Source organism: Mustela putorius, unplaced genomic scaffold (assembly GCF_011764305.1).
Source record: "Mustela putorius furo isolate JIRA1106 unplaced genomic scaffold, ASM1176430v1.1 tig00003845_pilon_pilon_pilon, whole genome shotgun sequence".
NCBI classification, from domain to species: Eukaryota; Metazoa; Chordata; class Mammalia; order Carnivora; family Mustelidae; genus Mustela; species Mustela putorius.
The window spans coordinates 2,466,129-2,485,601 of NW_025421998.1; the positions used below are offsets into that span (position 1 = coordinate 2,466,129).

Below are 19,473 nucleotides of genomic sequence, written 5' to 3' on the forward strand. Positions count from 1 at the left end.
AAGGAGGGGGAAGAGAGTTACAATTGTGTCTATTTTATAAGTTGGAAAGTCCAATGAGATAATGCAAATAAAAAACACAATCTATACTCATTATAGATCTTTAAGAAAGGATCGCTGCCATTATCTTCATTTTGTAGCACAGTGAAAAGCATAGAGGGCACATGATCAAACACAATTGCCATTTTCTTGCCCTCATAGGAGATACAGACAACTAAACAGATGATGTAATACACCATACTTAGTTCTGTTATAGAAGACAAACAAGTAATATGCCCTACTCGAATGATCTTGGCATCAAATCAATTGGAGTTTTTTGTTTATATCCCATCAATCACTTAAGATCTTGCCATGTTATAATTTGCCTCATATTTGGATCTTCATTTTTTTTAAACACAGATTTTCTTTTTTTTTTTCTAGAGTTTCCATTCCTTTTCCATTTCTACCTTATTGACTCTCCAGTTCTGAGTTATGATCCTGAGGTCTTCCTTCCCTGCACTCCCTGGTTGGTTCCCACCATGTACCAAAATTTTATCCTATTATTTACTCCCATGTTTTACTGGATTTAACATCAAGTAACTTACTTGGTAAACTTACTTAATCTTTGAAAGTTTGAAAATGTCTTCATATTTGATTAATCATTTGTGTGGATATACAATTGTAGGCTTAATACCATTTTCATAAAGAAAATTGAAAGCAAGCTTCATTTTTCTTCTAGTTGCTAGTACAAACTAGTAAGTTATTCTAAACTGACACAATTTCTCTGCTTTCTGTCCTACTTCTCTTCTAAGACCTGTTCTTCTCATAATAGCTGATTTTAAGGTCAGAACCTCTTGGGGGTGAAATGGACTATTAGCATCCCCTTCCTTTCAGTCACCTTGTAGAATATTCTGGGCTTCATCTTCCTCTACCTCTTTTAACATATCGGCATTATCCTGTCCATGTCATTCTTAAGTTTGTTGAAATATCTCATTTATTAGTGATACTACCACCCATTCTCTTCACTCATAAAGTTTTATATTTGTTAGTTCCTAAGTTTTTATGTATGTGGCATTTCAGGAAAGAGTGGTTTGTGTTCAAAGCCACCCAAAATACAGCTTGAAATTACTGTACATACAGGTTGCCTTCATTTAAATGCACTGTAATTTATATAACCAGTTCTTAAGTGTTGGACATATTTTCCAAATATTTTTTCAATATGGCAGCTATGTGACCTTTTCATCTGGAAGGTAGGGGTAGGAGATAGACCTATGGGCACAGTATATGAAGGAATGTGTTGGTAAACACCTATTCCTAACAAAGTAACTTTGGGAACTTAAAGTTTTTTTTTTTTTTTCAATGTACAGAATGATACACAAAGAACCCTTACAACCTAGAAGTTAGAAAGCTCTGTGGGAAGCAGATAGGTGTTAAGAGTATTGAGCCTATTTTGAAATTTGTATAGATCCTTGCCTATGGAATTTGTAAAGCCATTGAAGAACATTTTTTTTAATTTTTAATTTTTTATAAACTATATAGTATATTTTTATCCCCTGGGGTACAGGTATGTGAATCACCAGGTTTACACACTTCGCAGCACTCACAATAGCACATACCCTCCCCAATGTCCATAACCCCCCCCCTTCTTCCAGCCCCCCTCCCCCCATCAACCCAATTTCTCCATTCAAGTGTGGGAACACTTTTAAAACTCTTCATATTTAGTTGACAAAATTCCTGCCAGGAGGACAATACCAACTTGCACTCCTACCTGTCACTGACCTCTTAAAAACAAACCAAAATAGCCACAAGATTTGATAATTTTATAAACAAAATTGTACCTTATTATTATCTTCATATGTATTTCTTTGATAATTGCTGATATTAAATATCATCCATATTATATTACTCAGATGCTCAAACCAACCCTTAGTAGGCATTGTCAACCTTGTCTTAGAAATGTATAGACTGAGGCTCAGGGACTTTAAGAATTCTCAAGATCACACAGCTTGCAAGTGTTTGAAAGCATATGTGAACATAGATGTTACTTGCCAAAAAGTAATTTAAGAACATGTGACTTATCTGCTCATCTTTTTTTAATGGAAGATCAAATTATTCATTCTTTCTGGACCTTAGATGTAAATAATTATGTCAAACATTTTGTACTTCTTGAGTCAAATGCATTTTAAAAGGCCTTTATTCCTTGTGTGCAAAGCCTCCACTGGGAGGGATGTCCCTGGTATGTAGGATTATTGCACAGGAGTGCAAGAACAGGAGATTTCAGTGGACTCATGAGAACTTAGCTTTCTCTGGAATCTGGGTTTCACCTTTATTTGTCCCATTGCATGCATATATATAAGAGACTATAAATTTTGTTTATTTTAACTATAAATTTATACTTATTTTATTTTGTGGATTAATAACCCACATGGCAAAATAATATTTTAAAAAACGTCTATACTGCCTAGAGCAATATATACTTTTAATGCCATTCCAATCAAAATTCCACCAGTATTCTTCAAAGAGCCAGAGCAAATAATCCTAAAATTTTTATGGAATCAGAAGAGACCCCGAATCGCTAAGGAAATGTTGAAAAACAAAAGCAAAACTGGGGGCATCACGTTACCTGATTTCAAGCTTTATTACAAAGCTGTGATCACCAAGACAGCATGGTACTGGCATAAAAACAGACACATAGACCAGTGGAACAGAGTAGAGAGCCCAGATATGGACCCTCAACTCTATGGTCAATTAATCTTCGACAAAACAGGAAAAAATATACAGTGGAAAAAAGACAGTCTCTTCAATAAATGATGCTGGGAAAACTGGACAGTTATATGTAGAAGAATGAAACTCGACCATTCTCTTACACCGTACACAAAGATCAACTCAAAATGGATAAAAGACCTCAACGTGAGACAGGAATCCATCAGAATCCTAGAGGAGAACATAGGGAGTAATCTCTCCGATATCAGCCACAGCAACTTCTTTCAAGATATGTCTCCAAAGGCAAAGGAAACAAAAGCGAAAATAAACTTTTGGGACTTCATCAAAATCAAAAGCACAGCAAAGGAAACAATCAAAAAAACAAAAAGGCAATCCACGGAATGGGAGAAGATATTTGCAAATGACAGTACAGACAAAAGGTTGATATCCAGGATCTATAATGAACTCCTCAAACTCAACACACACAAAACAGGCAAACATATCAAAAAATGGGAAGAAGATATGAACAGACACTTCTCCAATCAAGACATACAAATGGCTATCAGACACATGAAAAAATGTTCATCATCATTAGCCCTCAGGGAGATTCAAATTAAAACCACATTGAGATATCACCTTACACCAGTTAGAATGGCCAAAATTAACAAAACAAGAAACAACATGTGTTGGAGAAAATGTTGTGAAAGGGGAACCCTCTTCCACTGTTGGTGGGAATGCAAGTTGGTGCAGCCTCTTTGGAGAACAGTGTGGAGATTCCTCAAGAAATTAAAAATAGAACTTCCCTATGACCCATTGCACTCCTGGGTATTTACCCCAAAGATACAGATGTCATGAAAAGAAGGGCCATCTGTACCCCAATGTTTATAGCAGCAATGGCCACAGTCGCCAAACTATGGAAAGAACCAAGATGCCCTTCAACGGACGAATGGATAAGGAAGATGTGTTCCATATACACTATGGAGTATTATGCCTCCATCAGAAAGGATGAATACCCAACTTTTGTAGCAACATGGACGGGACTGGAAGAGATTATGCTGAGTGAAATAAGTCAAGCAGAGAGAGTCAATTATCATATGGTTTCACTTATTTGTGGAGCATAACAAATATCATGGAGGACAAGGAGTGTTAGAGAGGAGAAGGGAGGTGGGGTAAAATGGAAGGGGAGGTGAATCATGAGAGACTATGGACTCTGAAAAACAATCTGAGAGGTTTAAAGTGGCAGGCTTGTGGGAGGTTGGGGTACCAGGTGGTGGGTATTATAGAGGGCACAGATTGCATGGAGCACTGGGTGTGGTGAAAAAATAATGAATACTGTTTTTCTGAAAATAAATAAATTGAAAAAATTTTTTAAAATGTGTAAAAATTACAATTTGAAAATTTCAAGTATAATACATGTATATACACCATACTTTGATCTTAAATTACATGAATGAACCCCAACTTCAGAATCTTTCTGAACTCAACCATATACAAAATACCTGGTTTCTAAAGGGGCTTATGGGAAAGTATATGCAATTTATTAAACTGTGATATGGCTTTCTTAGTAACATACAATTGTTTAAGGAAACATAAACTTTCCAAATATACAGTATTTTTCCAAGTGCCTTAATGTTAGCAAGTCTAAAAAACAAACAATACCATCCTAGTTCTTTAATAATACCATTCTAATAAATGGTAGTTAGTAATACCATTCTGAATTAAGACATTTTTGTGAGAGACCTAGGTGACTCAGTCAGTTAAGGGTCTACCTTTGGCTCAGGTCATGATCCTGGAGTCCTGGAATTGAGTCTTTCATCGGGCTCCCTGCTCATTAGGGAGCTTGCTTGTCCCTCTGTCTATCGTTCCCCCTGCTTATGCTCTTTCTCTTTCTCTGACAAATGGATAAATAAAATCTTTATGAAAAAATGGGACTTTTTTGCACATAATGTTAAATACCTCTCATCTGGACTGGTAGCAGAGTCTTCGGGGTAGATCTAGAAGGTACCATGATAGTATAGTGTTTAGTGGGAGTAACACAAGTAGTGTGGTTGTACCCGAAGATTCCCTCTTACCGTCACTGCGTGGAGGCTCAAAGTCCAGGTTCTTAGTACTGATCCATGCTGCTAGGTGGATGGATCTCAAATATTATGCTATGTCAAAGAAGCCAGACACAGAAGGTCACATAAGTATGATTCCATTTATATGCAACATCCAGAATAGATGAAGCCAGAGACAGAAAGGAAGTTCGTGGTTGTTGCCAACAGTTCACGGGAGGGCTGAGTTGAGGGAGACTGATAGAGGGATAGAGAGTCTGACTTTGGAGTAATGGAAATGTCTCCCAACTCTTACAAAGAGGTGGTCATTGCACAGCATAGAGACTATGAAATGCCACTGAATTGTTCACTTTTAAAGATTTTATTTATTTATTTGACAGACAGAGATACCAAGTAGGCAGAGAGGCAGGCAGAGAGGGGCGGGGGGAAGCAGGCTCCCTGCAGAGCAGAGAGCCTGATGTGGGGCTCAATCCCAGGACCCTGAGATCATGACCTGAGATGAAGGCAGAAACTTTAACCCACTGAGCCACCAGGTGCCCCTGTTCACCTTTAAATGGTTCATTTTCTGTCATGTGGACTTCATCTCAAAAATTATTATTTGTTTATAAACCTACGCTCTTGCACCCAACAAACTTGGCAACTGATTCTTACTTCCTACTGTGTGATGTTGGGCAGGTTATTCTCATTCCCTAACCTGAACCTTCATGCTAACCCTTGTACCCGAAGCCTCCTTGGCCTCCACTGTCAGTCCAGATCTGTTGTGAGGGTTTCTCAGACATGATGACTCACTGACTGGCGCACTCTTAAGTTCTGACAAAATGGCAGCTGCCATGCTGGGACCACCCGCAGTTTCCCAGCTGCATTGTCCAGCCCAGATTCTTGGTGTAGTCAAGTGACTCTTTCCACTTGGGAGTCTCACTCCAGGTCATTCAGGTAGGAAGAAGTCACATGACATTGATTCATTCAGTGGCATCCTTCTTTTGAAAAACACGTTTTAGGTTAAAACTGTTTTAATTAATGTCAAAATTGGAACAGACTTGGAGAGCAGTGAATAAGGATCACATCCCCAAAACATTATCAGACTTTTCATGAATGTTATGGATCCTGCCTCCCCTTGACACTTGACTGACAAGAGACTGATCAGTGAGGAAACAATTTATACTGGAGCCTTTAGGAGGAAGTGTGAGCTTCCATGCAGATTCTAAAATGAAACAAATGAATAAACAAATAAAAAGCAGAGACAGACTCATAAATACAGAGAACAGACTGGTGGTTGCCAGAGGGAAGGGAGAAGATGGGCAAGATGGGTGAAGGGCAGTGAGTTGTATGGGCTTCTGGTTATGGAGTGAACGAGTCAGGGGGTATTGGAAATGTAGTCAGTGGTACATGTGTGTGTGGTGACAGATGTTGGCTACACTTGTGGCAAGCACAGCGTAATGGGTAAACTATTTAAATCACGTGTTGTATGCCTGAACCTAATGTAACATCATGTGTCTACTCTACTTCAGTAAAAAATAAAATTTAAGACACTGGCATTTTTCAAAGAGCTGGAGCAAACAATCCTAAAATTTGTATGGAATCAGAAGAGACCCCGAATTGCTAAAGAAATGTTGAAAAAGAAAAACAAAACTGGAGGCATCACATTGCCTGATTTCAAGCTTTACGACAAAGCTGTGATTACCAAGACAGCATGGTACTGGCATAAAAACAAACACATAGACCAGTGGAACAGAGTAGAGAGCCCAGATATGGACCCATAACTATGATCAAATAATCTTTGACAAAGCAGGAAATAATATACAGTGGAAAAAAGACAGTCTCTTCAATATAGGGAGCTGGGAAATTTGGACAGCTATGTGTACAAGAATGAAACTTGACCATTTTCTTACACCATAAACAAAAATAAACTCAAAATGGGTAAAAGACCTCAATGTGATACAGGAATCCATCAGAATTTTAGAGGAGAACATAGGCAGTAACTTCTTTGATATCGGCCACAGCAACTTCTTTTAAGATATGTCTCCAAAGGCAAAGGAAACAAAAGTGAAAATGAATTTTGGGGACTTCATCAAGATTGAAAACTTCTGCACAGAAAAGGAAACAGCCAACAAAACAAACAGGTAACCCATGGAATGGGAGAAGATATTCACAAATGACAATAGAGACTAAGGGCTGATATCCAAGATCTATAAAGAACTCCTCAAACTCCACACACACAAAACAGATAATCATGTCAAAAAATGGGTAGAAGACAGGAACAAACACTTCTCCAATGAAGACATACAAATGGCTAATAGACACATGAAAAAATGTTCATAATCACTAGCCATTAGGGAGATTCAAATCAAAACCACATTGAGATACCACCTTACACCAGTTAGAATGGCCAAAATTAACAAAACAGTAAACAACATGTGTTGGAGAGGGTTTGGAGAAAGGGGAATCCTCTTACACTGTTGGTGGGAATGCAAGTTGGTGCAGCCACTTTGGAAAACAGTGTGGAGATTCCTTAAGAAATTGAAAATAGAGCTTCCCTGTGATCCTGCAATTGCACTACTGGATATTTACCCCAAAGATACAGATGTAGTGAAAAGAAGGACCATCCGTATACCAATGTTTATAGCAGCAATGGCCATAGTTGCCAAACTGGAAAGAACCAAGATGCCCTTCAATGGATGAATGGATAAAGAAGATGTGGTCCATATATACTATGGAGTACTATTCCTCCATCAGAAACGATGAATACCCAACTTCTGTAGCAACATGGACAGGACTGGAAGAGATTATGCTGAGTGAAATAAGTCAAGCAGAGAGAGTCAGTTATCATATGGTTTCACTTACTTGTGGAGCGTAAGGAATACCATGGAGGACATGGGGAGATGGAGAGGAAAAGTGAGTTGGGGGAATTTGGAGGGGGAGACAAACCACGAGAGACTGTGGACTCTGAAAAACAATCTGAGGGTTTTGGAGGAATGGCGGATGGGAGGTTGGGTGAACCTGGTGGTGGGTATTATGGAGGGTACGTATTGCATGGAGCACTGGGTGTGGTGCCTAAACATTGAATTCTGGAACACTGAAAAGAAATTAAATAAGTAAATAAAAAATGATTTAAAAAACAGTACAAAAGGGGGGGGGCAAGGAGAAGAAAGATGCAAGCATTTGACCATCTGTTGAAAGTTACCATTTGTCTGTACTGGATGATGTATGTCACACAAAAATGTGGCTTGATGGTCTGGGGAGGTCTGTCCTCTCTCTCTATCACCAACAGTGGCTTCAACCACATTACCCTTTTATTAATGGGATTCTCCGAAGAGCTTGAAGCACATTTGCTGCTCTCCTCACTCACCTTGTGTTACCTACATGCACTTTGCACCCCAAATCAAGAGCAGGCTGGAAGCATTTTTATGACATAGAAATGCACTGTTTTGTAGTCTTCTGGTGACTATATCATTTGTTTTCCCGAAGCCTAATCAAATGAGAGGTAAAGAACAGCCAACATTAATATCATTTATTGAGTGAGGCAGCAAAGGTAAAAATCTACTGAAACACTGTGCTCCCCAGGGTCTGGCCAGCTTCTCTGTGGAAGGGTGGGAAAGGAAGAGCAGGTTCCTGAGCTTATACAGAGTGCATGGCCCTCAGTGCCAGACTGTGCCATTGAATGTGGACTGGAGTCCCGGTGCTAGTAGCTATTTGCCATGTGACCTTGAGCAAAACTTGAGCTTTTGGGGCTTTCGAGTCCATACAGGGAAGTATGAGGATCATAAAATCCATTTCCAGTAGTTGTGGAGAGCGTGTTTGAGTTACCCCATGTACAGTGGCTCAGTGCTCTGCAAACAGCTGCCAATAAATACCCCCTCCTCCTTGCATGGCACCTGCAAACCCAGATCTCTGACAGGGAAACTCACACCCAATACCTCTTCTGCCACCAAAAGGCTTCAACAGGGTCTGGTGGTGGCTTAGTTGATCTGCAGCCTGCTGAAGTAAACCTTACAGTCTATAGGAGACACTGAATAATAAATGTCTGGATTACCTTCACCTGGGGTCAGATTTCCAGCTTCAGAGAGAGACAATGTGTACCTGTGGTCCTTGTTCTTTTGGATGCAGAGAGTCAACCCAGTTGAGTGAACAACCTCAGAGAGTCTTGGTGACAGTACTGGCCACTTCTGCGTGGGACTGGCATACACCAGGCACATACATGTCCCCCACGCCCCATCCCCACATGGGCAGGTCAGATGACCACTGCACAGCTGGATGAGTCCGAGTCAAGAGAATATCATGTAAAAATAGATTCATTTCCAAAATGTGCCACCATTTTGTAACTGGCAGTGATATTTTTGGCATTCATTGAAAACACCCCAGGCTGCTGGGGTAATGATTTTCCTAAGGTTAGTCATTAACAGGCTTCCTGCTTTCCTCTCTTTTTGACAGGCCCAGCTGTGAGATACAGTAAGTTCCAGATGTCAGAGGCCAGGCCGCCCCCCCTGCTTGGGCAGCACACCACGCACATCCTGAAGGAGGTCCTTGGATATGATGACAGGGCCATTGGGGAGCTGCTCGGTGCTGGAGTGGTGACCCAACACGAAGCCGAATGACTGAAAATGCTCTTAAGACCACAATCAGAATATACTTCACTAGCGAAGGCAGTCGTCTTTCTGGACCCTTTTCTCCAGTTCTGGTGCCTGCCTCTGCAAAGAAAAGTTAGAGTAATTCCAGATTTCCTGCCTTGAGCTCCCAGAATGCCTCTGGTATCAGTGCATCTAGGGCTTTTGTACCCCACCTACTACTCCTTACTGTTCTCTCCCCCACCGCAGATAATAGATTAATTGTGGATTTGTGGAATTTTTTTTTTTTTTGGAAAGATTTTTTTTTTCCTGGAAAAATACATTCCTCATTCTAATTACATTAATAGCCTAAATGTTTGCCCCTCCAGCCCACGCAGGTCTGAAAAAGAGCAGATCTCTTGATGTTCTCTGCTTGCACATAAAGTCTTCATTTAAACCTTTGTTAGTAAGTCAAAGCAATAAGCAGAATGACAGTTTCAGTGATTGATTTTAAACAGAATAACTTAATTTTGAGCTCATGAGTCCTTTGTTAATCTGTAATTTAAACCATGGATTTTGCTGATGTCCATTAGGAAAACTGAGCTTCATTTTCCCCATGGGGGTAAATATTTGCTTTATGTTGTATTTCCCTGATTATTTTATGATATGTGGCAGAAAATCAATTTCCATCGTTGTATGTTGAGGTGCATGGATCTATCTGCATTAGGGGGTGAAGAGCGGTTCTTTAATCAGCACCTTAATTTGAGCCAAGTACAAATGCAATAGGTTTTTAAATGAGTGTCAAATGACCATCTAGGCATTGAATAATGTTTAAATAATAGGAGAATGAAAGGAAACCATTCCCTTGTAATCTGAGCACTCACCGGAGAATATAACATGCCTTAGTATTAAGTATTTGCATTTAAATATTAAGGTATTCATCAGGGAACTTAAAGCCTGGAAAATGTTTTCTGTCCAGAAGGTGGCAACTGATTTGACTCTATGTTCCAGGATAAACTGTCGTTCAGGCTGCCAGTCCCCCAAGCCCAGGTATAGACCAAGGCTTCACGTGACCTCCTGATCAATATCCCAATGTGATCTGAAGTCATAACCATTAGGCACACAGTTTGCAGTTGTCTCATGACCTACCACGTGGCAATTGAAACTTCAGTTAGAGGTGTCTATCTTTCAAACTGTGATTTAGAGCTGGTTTTCCTTTAGTGTTCTTTTTTGATGGGGATGATTTGAGCCATGTGTCCATGCTGTGAGCCCCATATATTTCTAGAATCAAGGATTGCAAATAAATAGGAAATGTGTCTTCTCACAAGCTCTCATGGGACTTTTTAGAAGAATGCCTACTAATTCTTGGAAGAGCTATTGTCCCCCCTGCTTTGCTCTTTGGGGACATTTAATTCTGAAGCACTCCTGCTGTGATTCCACGAGTTAGACTTTCATCCCACAAGGGTAAAACCTTCTGCAGTGCTTTCCCCCCAATGGCTAGATACACAATTGGAGACATTTGCTTCAGGTCAGGCATCTAAATGAAATTCCTCCATGTCTATACAATCAGGGATGAAAATGGCAAAAGGCGAGATGACAGAGTATTGGCAAAGTCACATGATCTTGAAAACCAGATTCATCATTCCTCCTACAAGTCCAAGTATATATCTTTAAATGCAGATTACTTGATTAGTGAGCAATAACCCTAAATATCTGGGTAGCCTTGTGTGGGAGGATACTGATCATTCACGGTCACAAAGTGCCTTTAAAACCTTGAAATCCGGGTGCCTGGGTGGCTCAGTGGGTTAAGCCACTGCCTTCGGCTCAGGTCATGATCTCAGGGTCCTGGGATCGAGTCCCGCATCAGGCTCTCTGCTCAGCAGGGAGCCTGCTTCCCCCTCTCTCTCTCTCTGCCTGTCTCTCCATCTACTTGTGATTTCTGTCAAATAAATTAAAAAAAAAAATCTTTAAAATAAAAATAAATAAATAAATAAATAAATAAATAAATAAAAAAACCTTGAAATCCTTCAAGACTGAAAAAGAGTTACCACTGGTGACTGTCTCCAGTGTGATCCTATATCCAGATTTCCACCTACACAATTCAGAATGACCCAAGAGAACTTTGAACCTATTCAACACCCAAAAGAAAGCATTTACTCTCCTAATTTAGTGAGAGAAATAATTTAGAATTAAATTTCACGTTCAGATCGATAATTAGTCCTGAAAGAAACAATCCACTGACTAAAATTGCTAGCAATATGCCCAGATCAAGTTATGCTTATAAACAAATGTGCTGTTTTAATTATCAGGGCCTATTTTCTTACACATTCCCACAGCTGAGCACACCACTAAGAGACCATATGCTCAAGTTCAGAGTGTGTCAAGGCCTGCCTTCTGGCAGGTTTGTGTCTGAGGTTGACTTAGAAAATTCTTTGAAACTTAGTGGGTTAATCATTATGGAACTGAGGGTGTGTCCACAAGCAACGAGTCTTCCTTCTCTTGATTTTGTCCTGAAACATTTTGCTGCCATGATTTTCTGGTTAACCTGGTTAAATGCTGGAAATGGTATTTTCCAGCATGCACTCTGATATTCTGAACGCTTCTCTAGAAGAAGAGAAATGAACATTGACCAAGTATGCGTGACTAGTGTGTGACTAGTCCAGCTACTTGAACTAGTCCTATGTCTTTGATCCATCTACTAGGAGTTTGAAGTACAATCTTGATTTTAAAAGGACAGCAGGTCTCATGGGCTATTTCATATGAGGTCATTAGGCTACCTTACCCATGTAGCCCCCTACTGGGGAGTTTTGCATGAAGACTTCATGACCCCTGTTTTCAGCCTTTTTCAGGGAAATTCACTCTACTTCTGGGTCACCAAAATTTGATATTTCACCTCTATCTCTTTCATCCAATGACAGTAACATGCTGTCTGCTTAAAAAGCTTTGTAGATGTATGTCTTGCCTATCACTCTCCCATATGGCTTAATGCTGCCTTCATCCTCAGGACTCTGAGAAAGAATGCCAGCCCGGAGATGGACAGACTGTCTAGATCTACTTCTCCTCTGTCTGCTCACCATGGATTCTCAACTGGCAAAGGAGATGAGTGGGAAAAAAGGCACATGACTCACCCTCCATACCCTGACCCTGGGCTGTTCATATTCAAATCTTGTTCCTAAGATTATGAGATTCTTCTTATATTTGCCTCTATTTATGGGAGACTATCTGCTATGGGAGTCAGCCCTTATAATTGATGAGATTCTTAAGACATAGTGGGTCTTAAAAAAATTGTTGTTCACCTTGAACACTGTAGTATCAATGATCCTTATGAGGCCAGAATACCAAGCTCGTATCTTTCCCTTCTTTATTTTGAGGTACTAGGACAGATATAGTCATCATTTGATAGGGAAGATGAAAAAGTTAAAAAAAAATACATATGTGGTCCATATACACTGTGGAGTATTACGCCTCCATCAGAAAGGATGAATACCCAACTTTTGTAGCAACATGGACAGGGCTGGAAGAGATTATGCTGAGTGAAATAAGTCAAGCAGAGAGTCAATTATCATATGGTTTCACTTATTTGTGGAGCATAACAAATAGCATGGAGGACAAGGGGAGATGGGGAGGAGAAGGGGGTTGAGGGAAATTGGAAGGGAAGGTGAACCATGAGAGACTAAGGACTCTGAAGAACAATCTGAAGGGTTTGAAGGGGCGGGGGGGTGGGAGGTTGGGGGAACCAGGTGGTGGGTATTAGAGAGGGCACGGATTGCATGGAGCACTGAGTGTGGTGCAAAAACAATGAATACTGTTACACTGAAAAGAAATAAAAAAAAATACATACTTCCATTCCAAACAGCAGTTAAGAAAAACAAAACAAAACAAAAAAAAAAACACATCACATGAGGCTCTCCTATTGGTGTGTTGAAGTTTTCCCAGATATTAGGACAAAGTTGTGTTCCTTCTTACAATTATAGTATAGCAACACCAGAGTTGAATGTTTTATAAATTGTTACTCTCATAAGATACTTAAATAGTTTCTCTATATAGACATACTAAGCTATCTTCTGAACACAAATGACCATGAACTTTTAAACCAGGCTGTCTATGTGCAGGACACATTTATGTGGTGGGGTTAGTGGGCTATAAGCAACTCCAAAAGACACATATTCCCCAACACCCAAAAACAAGTCTTTCAGCATCACTCTAGAAGTATTATTGAAAAATGAACGCAAATACTTCACCCTCATATTTATTCCACATATTGGGGAGGGAAGCACAAAAAAGGCAGAGTTTTGAAAAAAAAATGAAAGTTGAAATATGACAATTGGGTTAGCAGAAAATGAAAAGAGAAAGCATGCCCAGGTAAGACAAACCCAAGGTTGCATTTGTTCTAGAGACCCTGGTGAACCCATAGCAGTCTGAACCCAGCCTGGCCTGTAGACACCAACAGGGAAGGTGAGCTCTAAAAGGAGCTCAAACACTACCTGGGAAACAGACTTTATCCACCTTAAAATTTTTCTCAAGAAATAGCTCTTTCCCCCTATTCCTTAAGACCTTAACATTAAATGGCCTGCCCAGTCTCCTGTCTCTTTGCAACATTCCTAATGAGAGGCTGTGGTAAGTAGTATAATGGCCCACCAAAGATACCTGCTTCCTAATTCCCAGAACCTGTGTTACATCACTGTCCCCGGCAAGAGAGAATAAAGGTTGTTAATCAGCTGACCTTGAAATGGGAAGCTTATCTTAGATTATCCTGGCGGGCTCTGTGTAATCACAGGGGTCCTTCCAATGTGGAAAAGAGTCAATGTCAGAGAGATGTGATGTAAAAAAGACTTCAAAAACTGTTGCTGGATTTGAAATGGAAATTAATGAAGGAGTGTAGGTATATTCTAGAAGATGAAAAAGGGCAAGAAAAAGGGACTTTACCTTCGAGCTTCCAGGAGGAACACACCCCTACTTGATCCTTAGCCCAGTGAGACTGGTTTTTGACTCATGTTGGACTTCTGATCTCTAGAACCACCATGCAATACATTTGTGTCGTTTGAAGCCACTAAATGTGTGATATTTTGTTATAGCACCAGTAGGAGACTAATACAGAGGCTGTTCTGCCTTTATTTGAGTGTCCGAAGTGACAGAAAAATTACTACTTTCAAAGTGATCAATTAATACCTTGTAACTCTATTTTTTTCTTTCTTCCTTCCCTCCTGCCCCCACCTTTCCTACCTTGCTTTTTTCTCATTATTTGAAGCTCCAGTCCTTCCTTTCCTTCCCACCAGTAATAATATCCTTTCTCCCTCTTTCTGCGCAGTTCTAGATCCCTGTTACACAAACCTATATCCCCAAACCTGCAACTGACCTTCAGAAAAATAGGACTAGCTCAGTGATTTGGAAGGTAAACTTGTGATAATTCTGGCCATGACTTTACCTCCAATAGCAATTCTGAGTTAATCTCTGGTGGGGGCAGCTCTCAAATAACTGGCTGTCCCCTTTTTTCCCCTGAAACTAAGGAAAGGAAATGAAAGAGAAATCCAAATGCTACTCTGGGCTGTGAGCAAGCCCTCAGGCTTACTAACCCTCTGTCCCCTGTCCTCAGTCCTGAGAAAAAACTAAAATAAATAAAATATAATATAGAGCAGAGTTCAGCCTTTGTGATAGTCAGAATCCTACTGTTGTAGTTAGTGAGCCTTCAGCAGAGGAAGGGGAGGGAGGGCATGACAGTCAGTGATTCTCTTCTAGCAACTAGGCTTTAGCCTTTGTTTCTTGCTCTTTCTTAGAAACAGTGGGCTTGCTCAGTCCTCGGTTGGTGATGAGTAGTTTGTACCTTGGCATTTTAGTCAAGGGGAATGCTGCCTTCTTCCTTACCTTGGTTTTGCCATCTGTTAAACTGGGTGAGTGGATCCTCACCGCAAACTTTGCTTTCTTCTTTCAACAGGATGAAGAACACTTTGACATATCGCTCCTCCACCCTCCCGCCACCTCCCTTGCCCTTTCTTTTTCTTTGCAAATTAACCACTTGACAGTCTGTTCAACTCAAGTTGGTTTCTTTGGCTTCTGACCACACAGATGGGAACAACAATGTTTTCCTGCTCCTCATCCCATTACCTGCACCCTTTCCTCCTGCCCAGAGCTGCACACGTACTCACCATGAATCAAGACATTGAGCTTCAGAATATACATCTGAGATGGTGAGAGAAAGTAACGTGAAACTGCCATTGGAAAATATCTTTCTTTCTGCCCCTTTACCCCTTTGTGACTCCCAAGGAAAAACTCAGATCTCCACAGCCTCTCTTGGTGTGAGACATGGCAACGTGTAACACACATTCACATTCACCCTGAGGGTCTTGGATTTATGTTTTCAGATTTTTGCTAAGAACTCCCTGGCTGTTCTTGACAGAAGCTTTGAAATATACTATTAATGAACATTATTGTGTTCTTCCTTTGGAGGGGGTCAAGAAATTTGTAGCATTCATTTTGGGGAGACTGTTAAAGAATCACTATTTCTGGGAGTAGAAGAAAGAGGTATATTTCCCCAGCTAGTATTGCTCATATATACAGCCAGACATGCTTGCAGTAACATCCACATAGACTAGAGGGCAGAAGAGAAGGTCAATGACCCCCATAGGTCACCTCTGGAAACAGTGCCCAGTGATTAGAATCTTCTCAGCTTGATTTGCTGAACAGTGCAATGGGAAAGGTCTGAGATAAGAGCAAACTAGTGTCCCATTCTTAAAAACATGACAGAGTTGGAATACCCAATCACTGGGGCTTCCACTTCTGGGTCCATGTTTCCCATCTTCTGAATCTCAAACATGGTGTCTGGCTCTCCAACTTTACTTTCTGGGAGAATGTAAGTGAAGGGATGTGGGCTCAGTGTGCAAGCCGAGGCAGTGCTCAGTTAGCTGAACTCAGTGACAAAACCATGGAGAGATGACAGGAATGGAAGCACAATGCTTTGTACAGCTACTCTCTTGTGACCCCAGTGACATGAGGTGAGTATGGTGGGTATCTGCATAGTGCACTTCTGGGGGAAGGTTTATTAACTCAGCAGCATGAGCACTCAGATCTAGAATAGGCCCAGTTGAGAAAGGAAGAAGACTCAGCCACTCGTCAGATGTATCTTTAATTTCCTGTACAAAACGGAAGCAGATTTATTATATTCATCCCTGTAAAATAAGAACTCTTATTGCATTCTTTTTTCTCTCTTAGGATACATACCAGCAATTGTTTAGAAATGCGGGCAGATCTGTTCATGGGCTCTGTGTCTGGGGTTAAATTTGATGCTAGTAACATTTAGTAAGCATGGCTTGTAAAGCACTGTTCTAGGTAGGAGACTTAAATGTACCAACTCACTTAAAAAGCATGCCTGAGAGGGACTGACAGGTGCTCCTGAAGAACATATCCTCCAATCTACCATATTCAGTGGGACTGAGTGATAGCTGCTGTTATTACCATGATACTACCCTGGAATCAGGTCCCTAAAGCTATGGTCCCTGAACTTTTATAATCTTCAAAGGGGTGAGGGATAAACACATCAGAAGCAAATGATCTAAAACTAAACAAGGATCCTAAGAGAATCAGCTGAGTTCAGACACTGTCAACAAAACCCTGACAAAAGTCTTCTCAGGTTGCCACCTCAGGGAGGTTACTACAGTTTCTCATGTGTTACAAATCCTGAGAAGATATACTTCTACAAAATAGGACCTTAAGATGTTTTCTTCATCCCAGCAACTTTTTCTGGGTGAAAATTTAAAGATACAAGTTTCTATTTTTAGTTCTTTTGAAAGGTGAAGTGGGGTCATAAAGTTGGCTGATGAGGTAGGTCAAAGCTGCTGAGAACAATAAGAGAAGGTAGAGCTCTTGGATTTAACCACTTAAAGGAGCATCGCTTGGGCTAGACAATAGGCAGCGGACTGTTGAAACCCAAAGAGAAATTCCGGTGTAAATAAGCCTTGGCTTATCAGTGGTGATTGGAAACTGAGCAACACCCATTTCTAGTTCCATTTCAGAGTCTTCTGGGACAAAAAAAAAAAAAAAAGGAAGTAGGAGAGATTCTAGGATGATAGTGATGACCCTAGCAGGAGTTAAGTTACATTAGTAGGAGAAAATTTTTTTAAAAAGTTACATTAGTAGGAAAATATTCAATTGTGTAAAAAGCTACTCAGTCATCAAATTCCATGAAAAATGCATTGCCCCAACTGAGAAGATACAGCAGTGAACCATGAAAATAACTTCTTTTGATTTGGAGCATTTTCAGTGCATAAGAGTAGAGGGGACAGGGAAGTACAGCTCGATGTTGGTCTCTTGAACCGTGAATGAAACTTCTTCTGATTTCCGCAGCTGGAAGTGATCCGTGCATCTTGTTGGCCATCTCAGTCCTCTGTATTTACCTGACCATAACAGTTATAACCTCTGAGTTATAATTACTGGTCACCAATTGCTCTCTCCCATTAAGCTATGATATCCATGTGGGTACCTTCATCACTGTTGTATCTAAAGGGATTATCACAATGCTTACTCTGTAGGAGATCCACAGTAAATATCTGTTGGATAGACATTCTCTCACCCACCAGATTACATGTTCTTTGAGAAAGGAACTGGTCATATTCATTATTTTCATTACTCATGGTGCTTATAATAGGTGTTCTGCAAAGATGTTCATCATCAGTTACTCCTTTCCTATATGCACATGCCTCTGTTCCTATCAAGAGATACACTTTATTTCCCTTTTCCTGGAATCTGGGCTGGTCTGGTGACTTGCTTTTATGTTGTTGTTGTTGTTAAACTTTTTTATTTTAAATAGTTTTAGATTTACAAAAACTTCCAAAATAATACATCGAGTTCCCACATACTGTTTTACCCAGTTTCTGCTAAAGTTAACATTTTATATAACCGGTGTATAATATCTAGGGCAGAAAATTAGCATTGATATGGTTTATAGATTGATATAAATCTATAAATGCTCAAATCTTTCCAGCTGTCTCACTTTGGCAGGAAGAATTCTAAAAGTGTCCCAAGGATTTGTAGGCCCTGCTGCACACACTCTCTCCCAGTTATTCATTCAAATACCAATCTAAGTGCCACTATGGAAAGGTTTTGCAGCTATAATTAAGGCCCCAAATCAGTTGACCTGAGGATAGGAAGATTACCTAGGTGGGCCTGACCTAATCACTGAAGTCCTTTGAATCTAGGTCGAGAGGTCAAAGGCATTAGACCAAAGATTTGAAGACGTGGGAGAACTTTCCAAAAGGCTATATTTTCCAAAAGTGACTCACTTTGACCAATTAAACGAGGTGGGAGTGACACTATGCCATTTCTAGGTGAAGCCTTGGAAAGGTGTAGCATCTTCGTCTTCTGCTCTTAGAAATCAACCACCATGAATGAAGTCTTACCATTATCCCCTGTGGAAGCTTATGGCCATTATCTTCTGAAAGTGTGGGGCGGGGGGGGGGGGGACTTGAGGGAGCACAATGACACCAGGCACAGGAGTGAAGCTTCTGTAGACCTCCTACCCACCCCTGCAACCACATGAATACAACTGCGTAAGCAACCCTATCCAGTGCCACACAGAGCAGAACTGCCCAGCTGAACCTTACCCCAATTTCTGATAGCATAAATTGATGTTGTTTTAATCCATTCTTTTGAGGTGGTTTGTTATATAGCAATACATAAGTAAATGTCTAACTCAGGGAAGGATCTTAATACATATTTGATAAAGAAAGGCTAATGAATAGTTTTCATGGAATTTTGGCTAACTGAAATAGGAAGTAATATGTTATGGGTTATTAATTACTTTTTCTATTGAAAGGGCAATTAAAAATCTGCTTTTGTTGAAAGTTCTTCTCACCCGAATAGGCTTACTATTGTCACTGGAGGAACGAAGTAGTTTGAATTACTTTGATTATGTCATGCCTTGGGGTCATTGTTCTGAAAAGATACAAACCCCTTCCCATCTTCAGGTGAGACTGAGGACACGTATGTCAGAAATCGTCATGTTTCTGATCTCGGAAGAGGTTAAACTTAGGACAGTTTTAGGTGATTGGGAGATTTCCATGGTAGGCAGCTTCTCAGATGGACCCCAATAGGCCTCATCCCTGCTTCAGACATTTGCGCTGTCCCTTCTCACATTGTACCATGGCTGGTCTGTGGAAGCAACGGCATATAGAAGAGGTGAAAAGGAAGCTTCTGTTCTCCCTTTCTCC

At 40.3% G+C, this 19,473-nt stretch overlaps 1 protein-coding gene across 1 annotated transcript in view; it reads left to right on the forward strand.

Moving 5' to 3' along the window:
* Positions 1 to 10,601, forward strand: part of SUGCT (succinyl-CoA:glutarate-CoA transferase) — a 799,797-nt gene extending 789,196 nt beyond the window's left edge. The window contains exon 14 of the mRNA XM_004739352.3: positions 9,162 to 10,601. Within this exon, the coding sequence (XP_004739409.1) occupies positions 9,162 to 9,325 (164 nt within the window). The 3' untranslated portion in view covers positions 9,326 to 10,601. The remainder of the gene's footprint in view (positions 1 to 9,161) is intronic.
* The last annotated feature ends 8,872 nt before the right edge of the window (positions 10,602 to 19,473 follow it).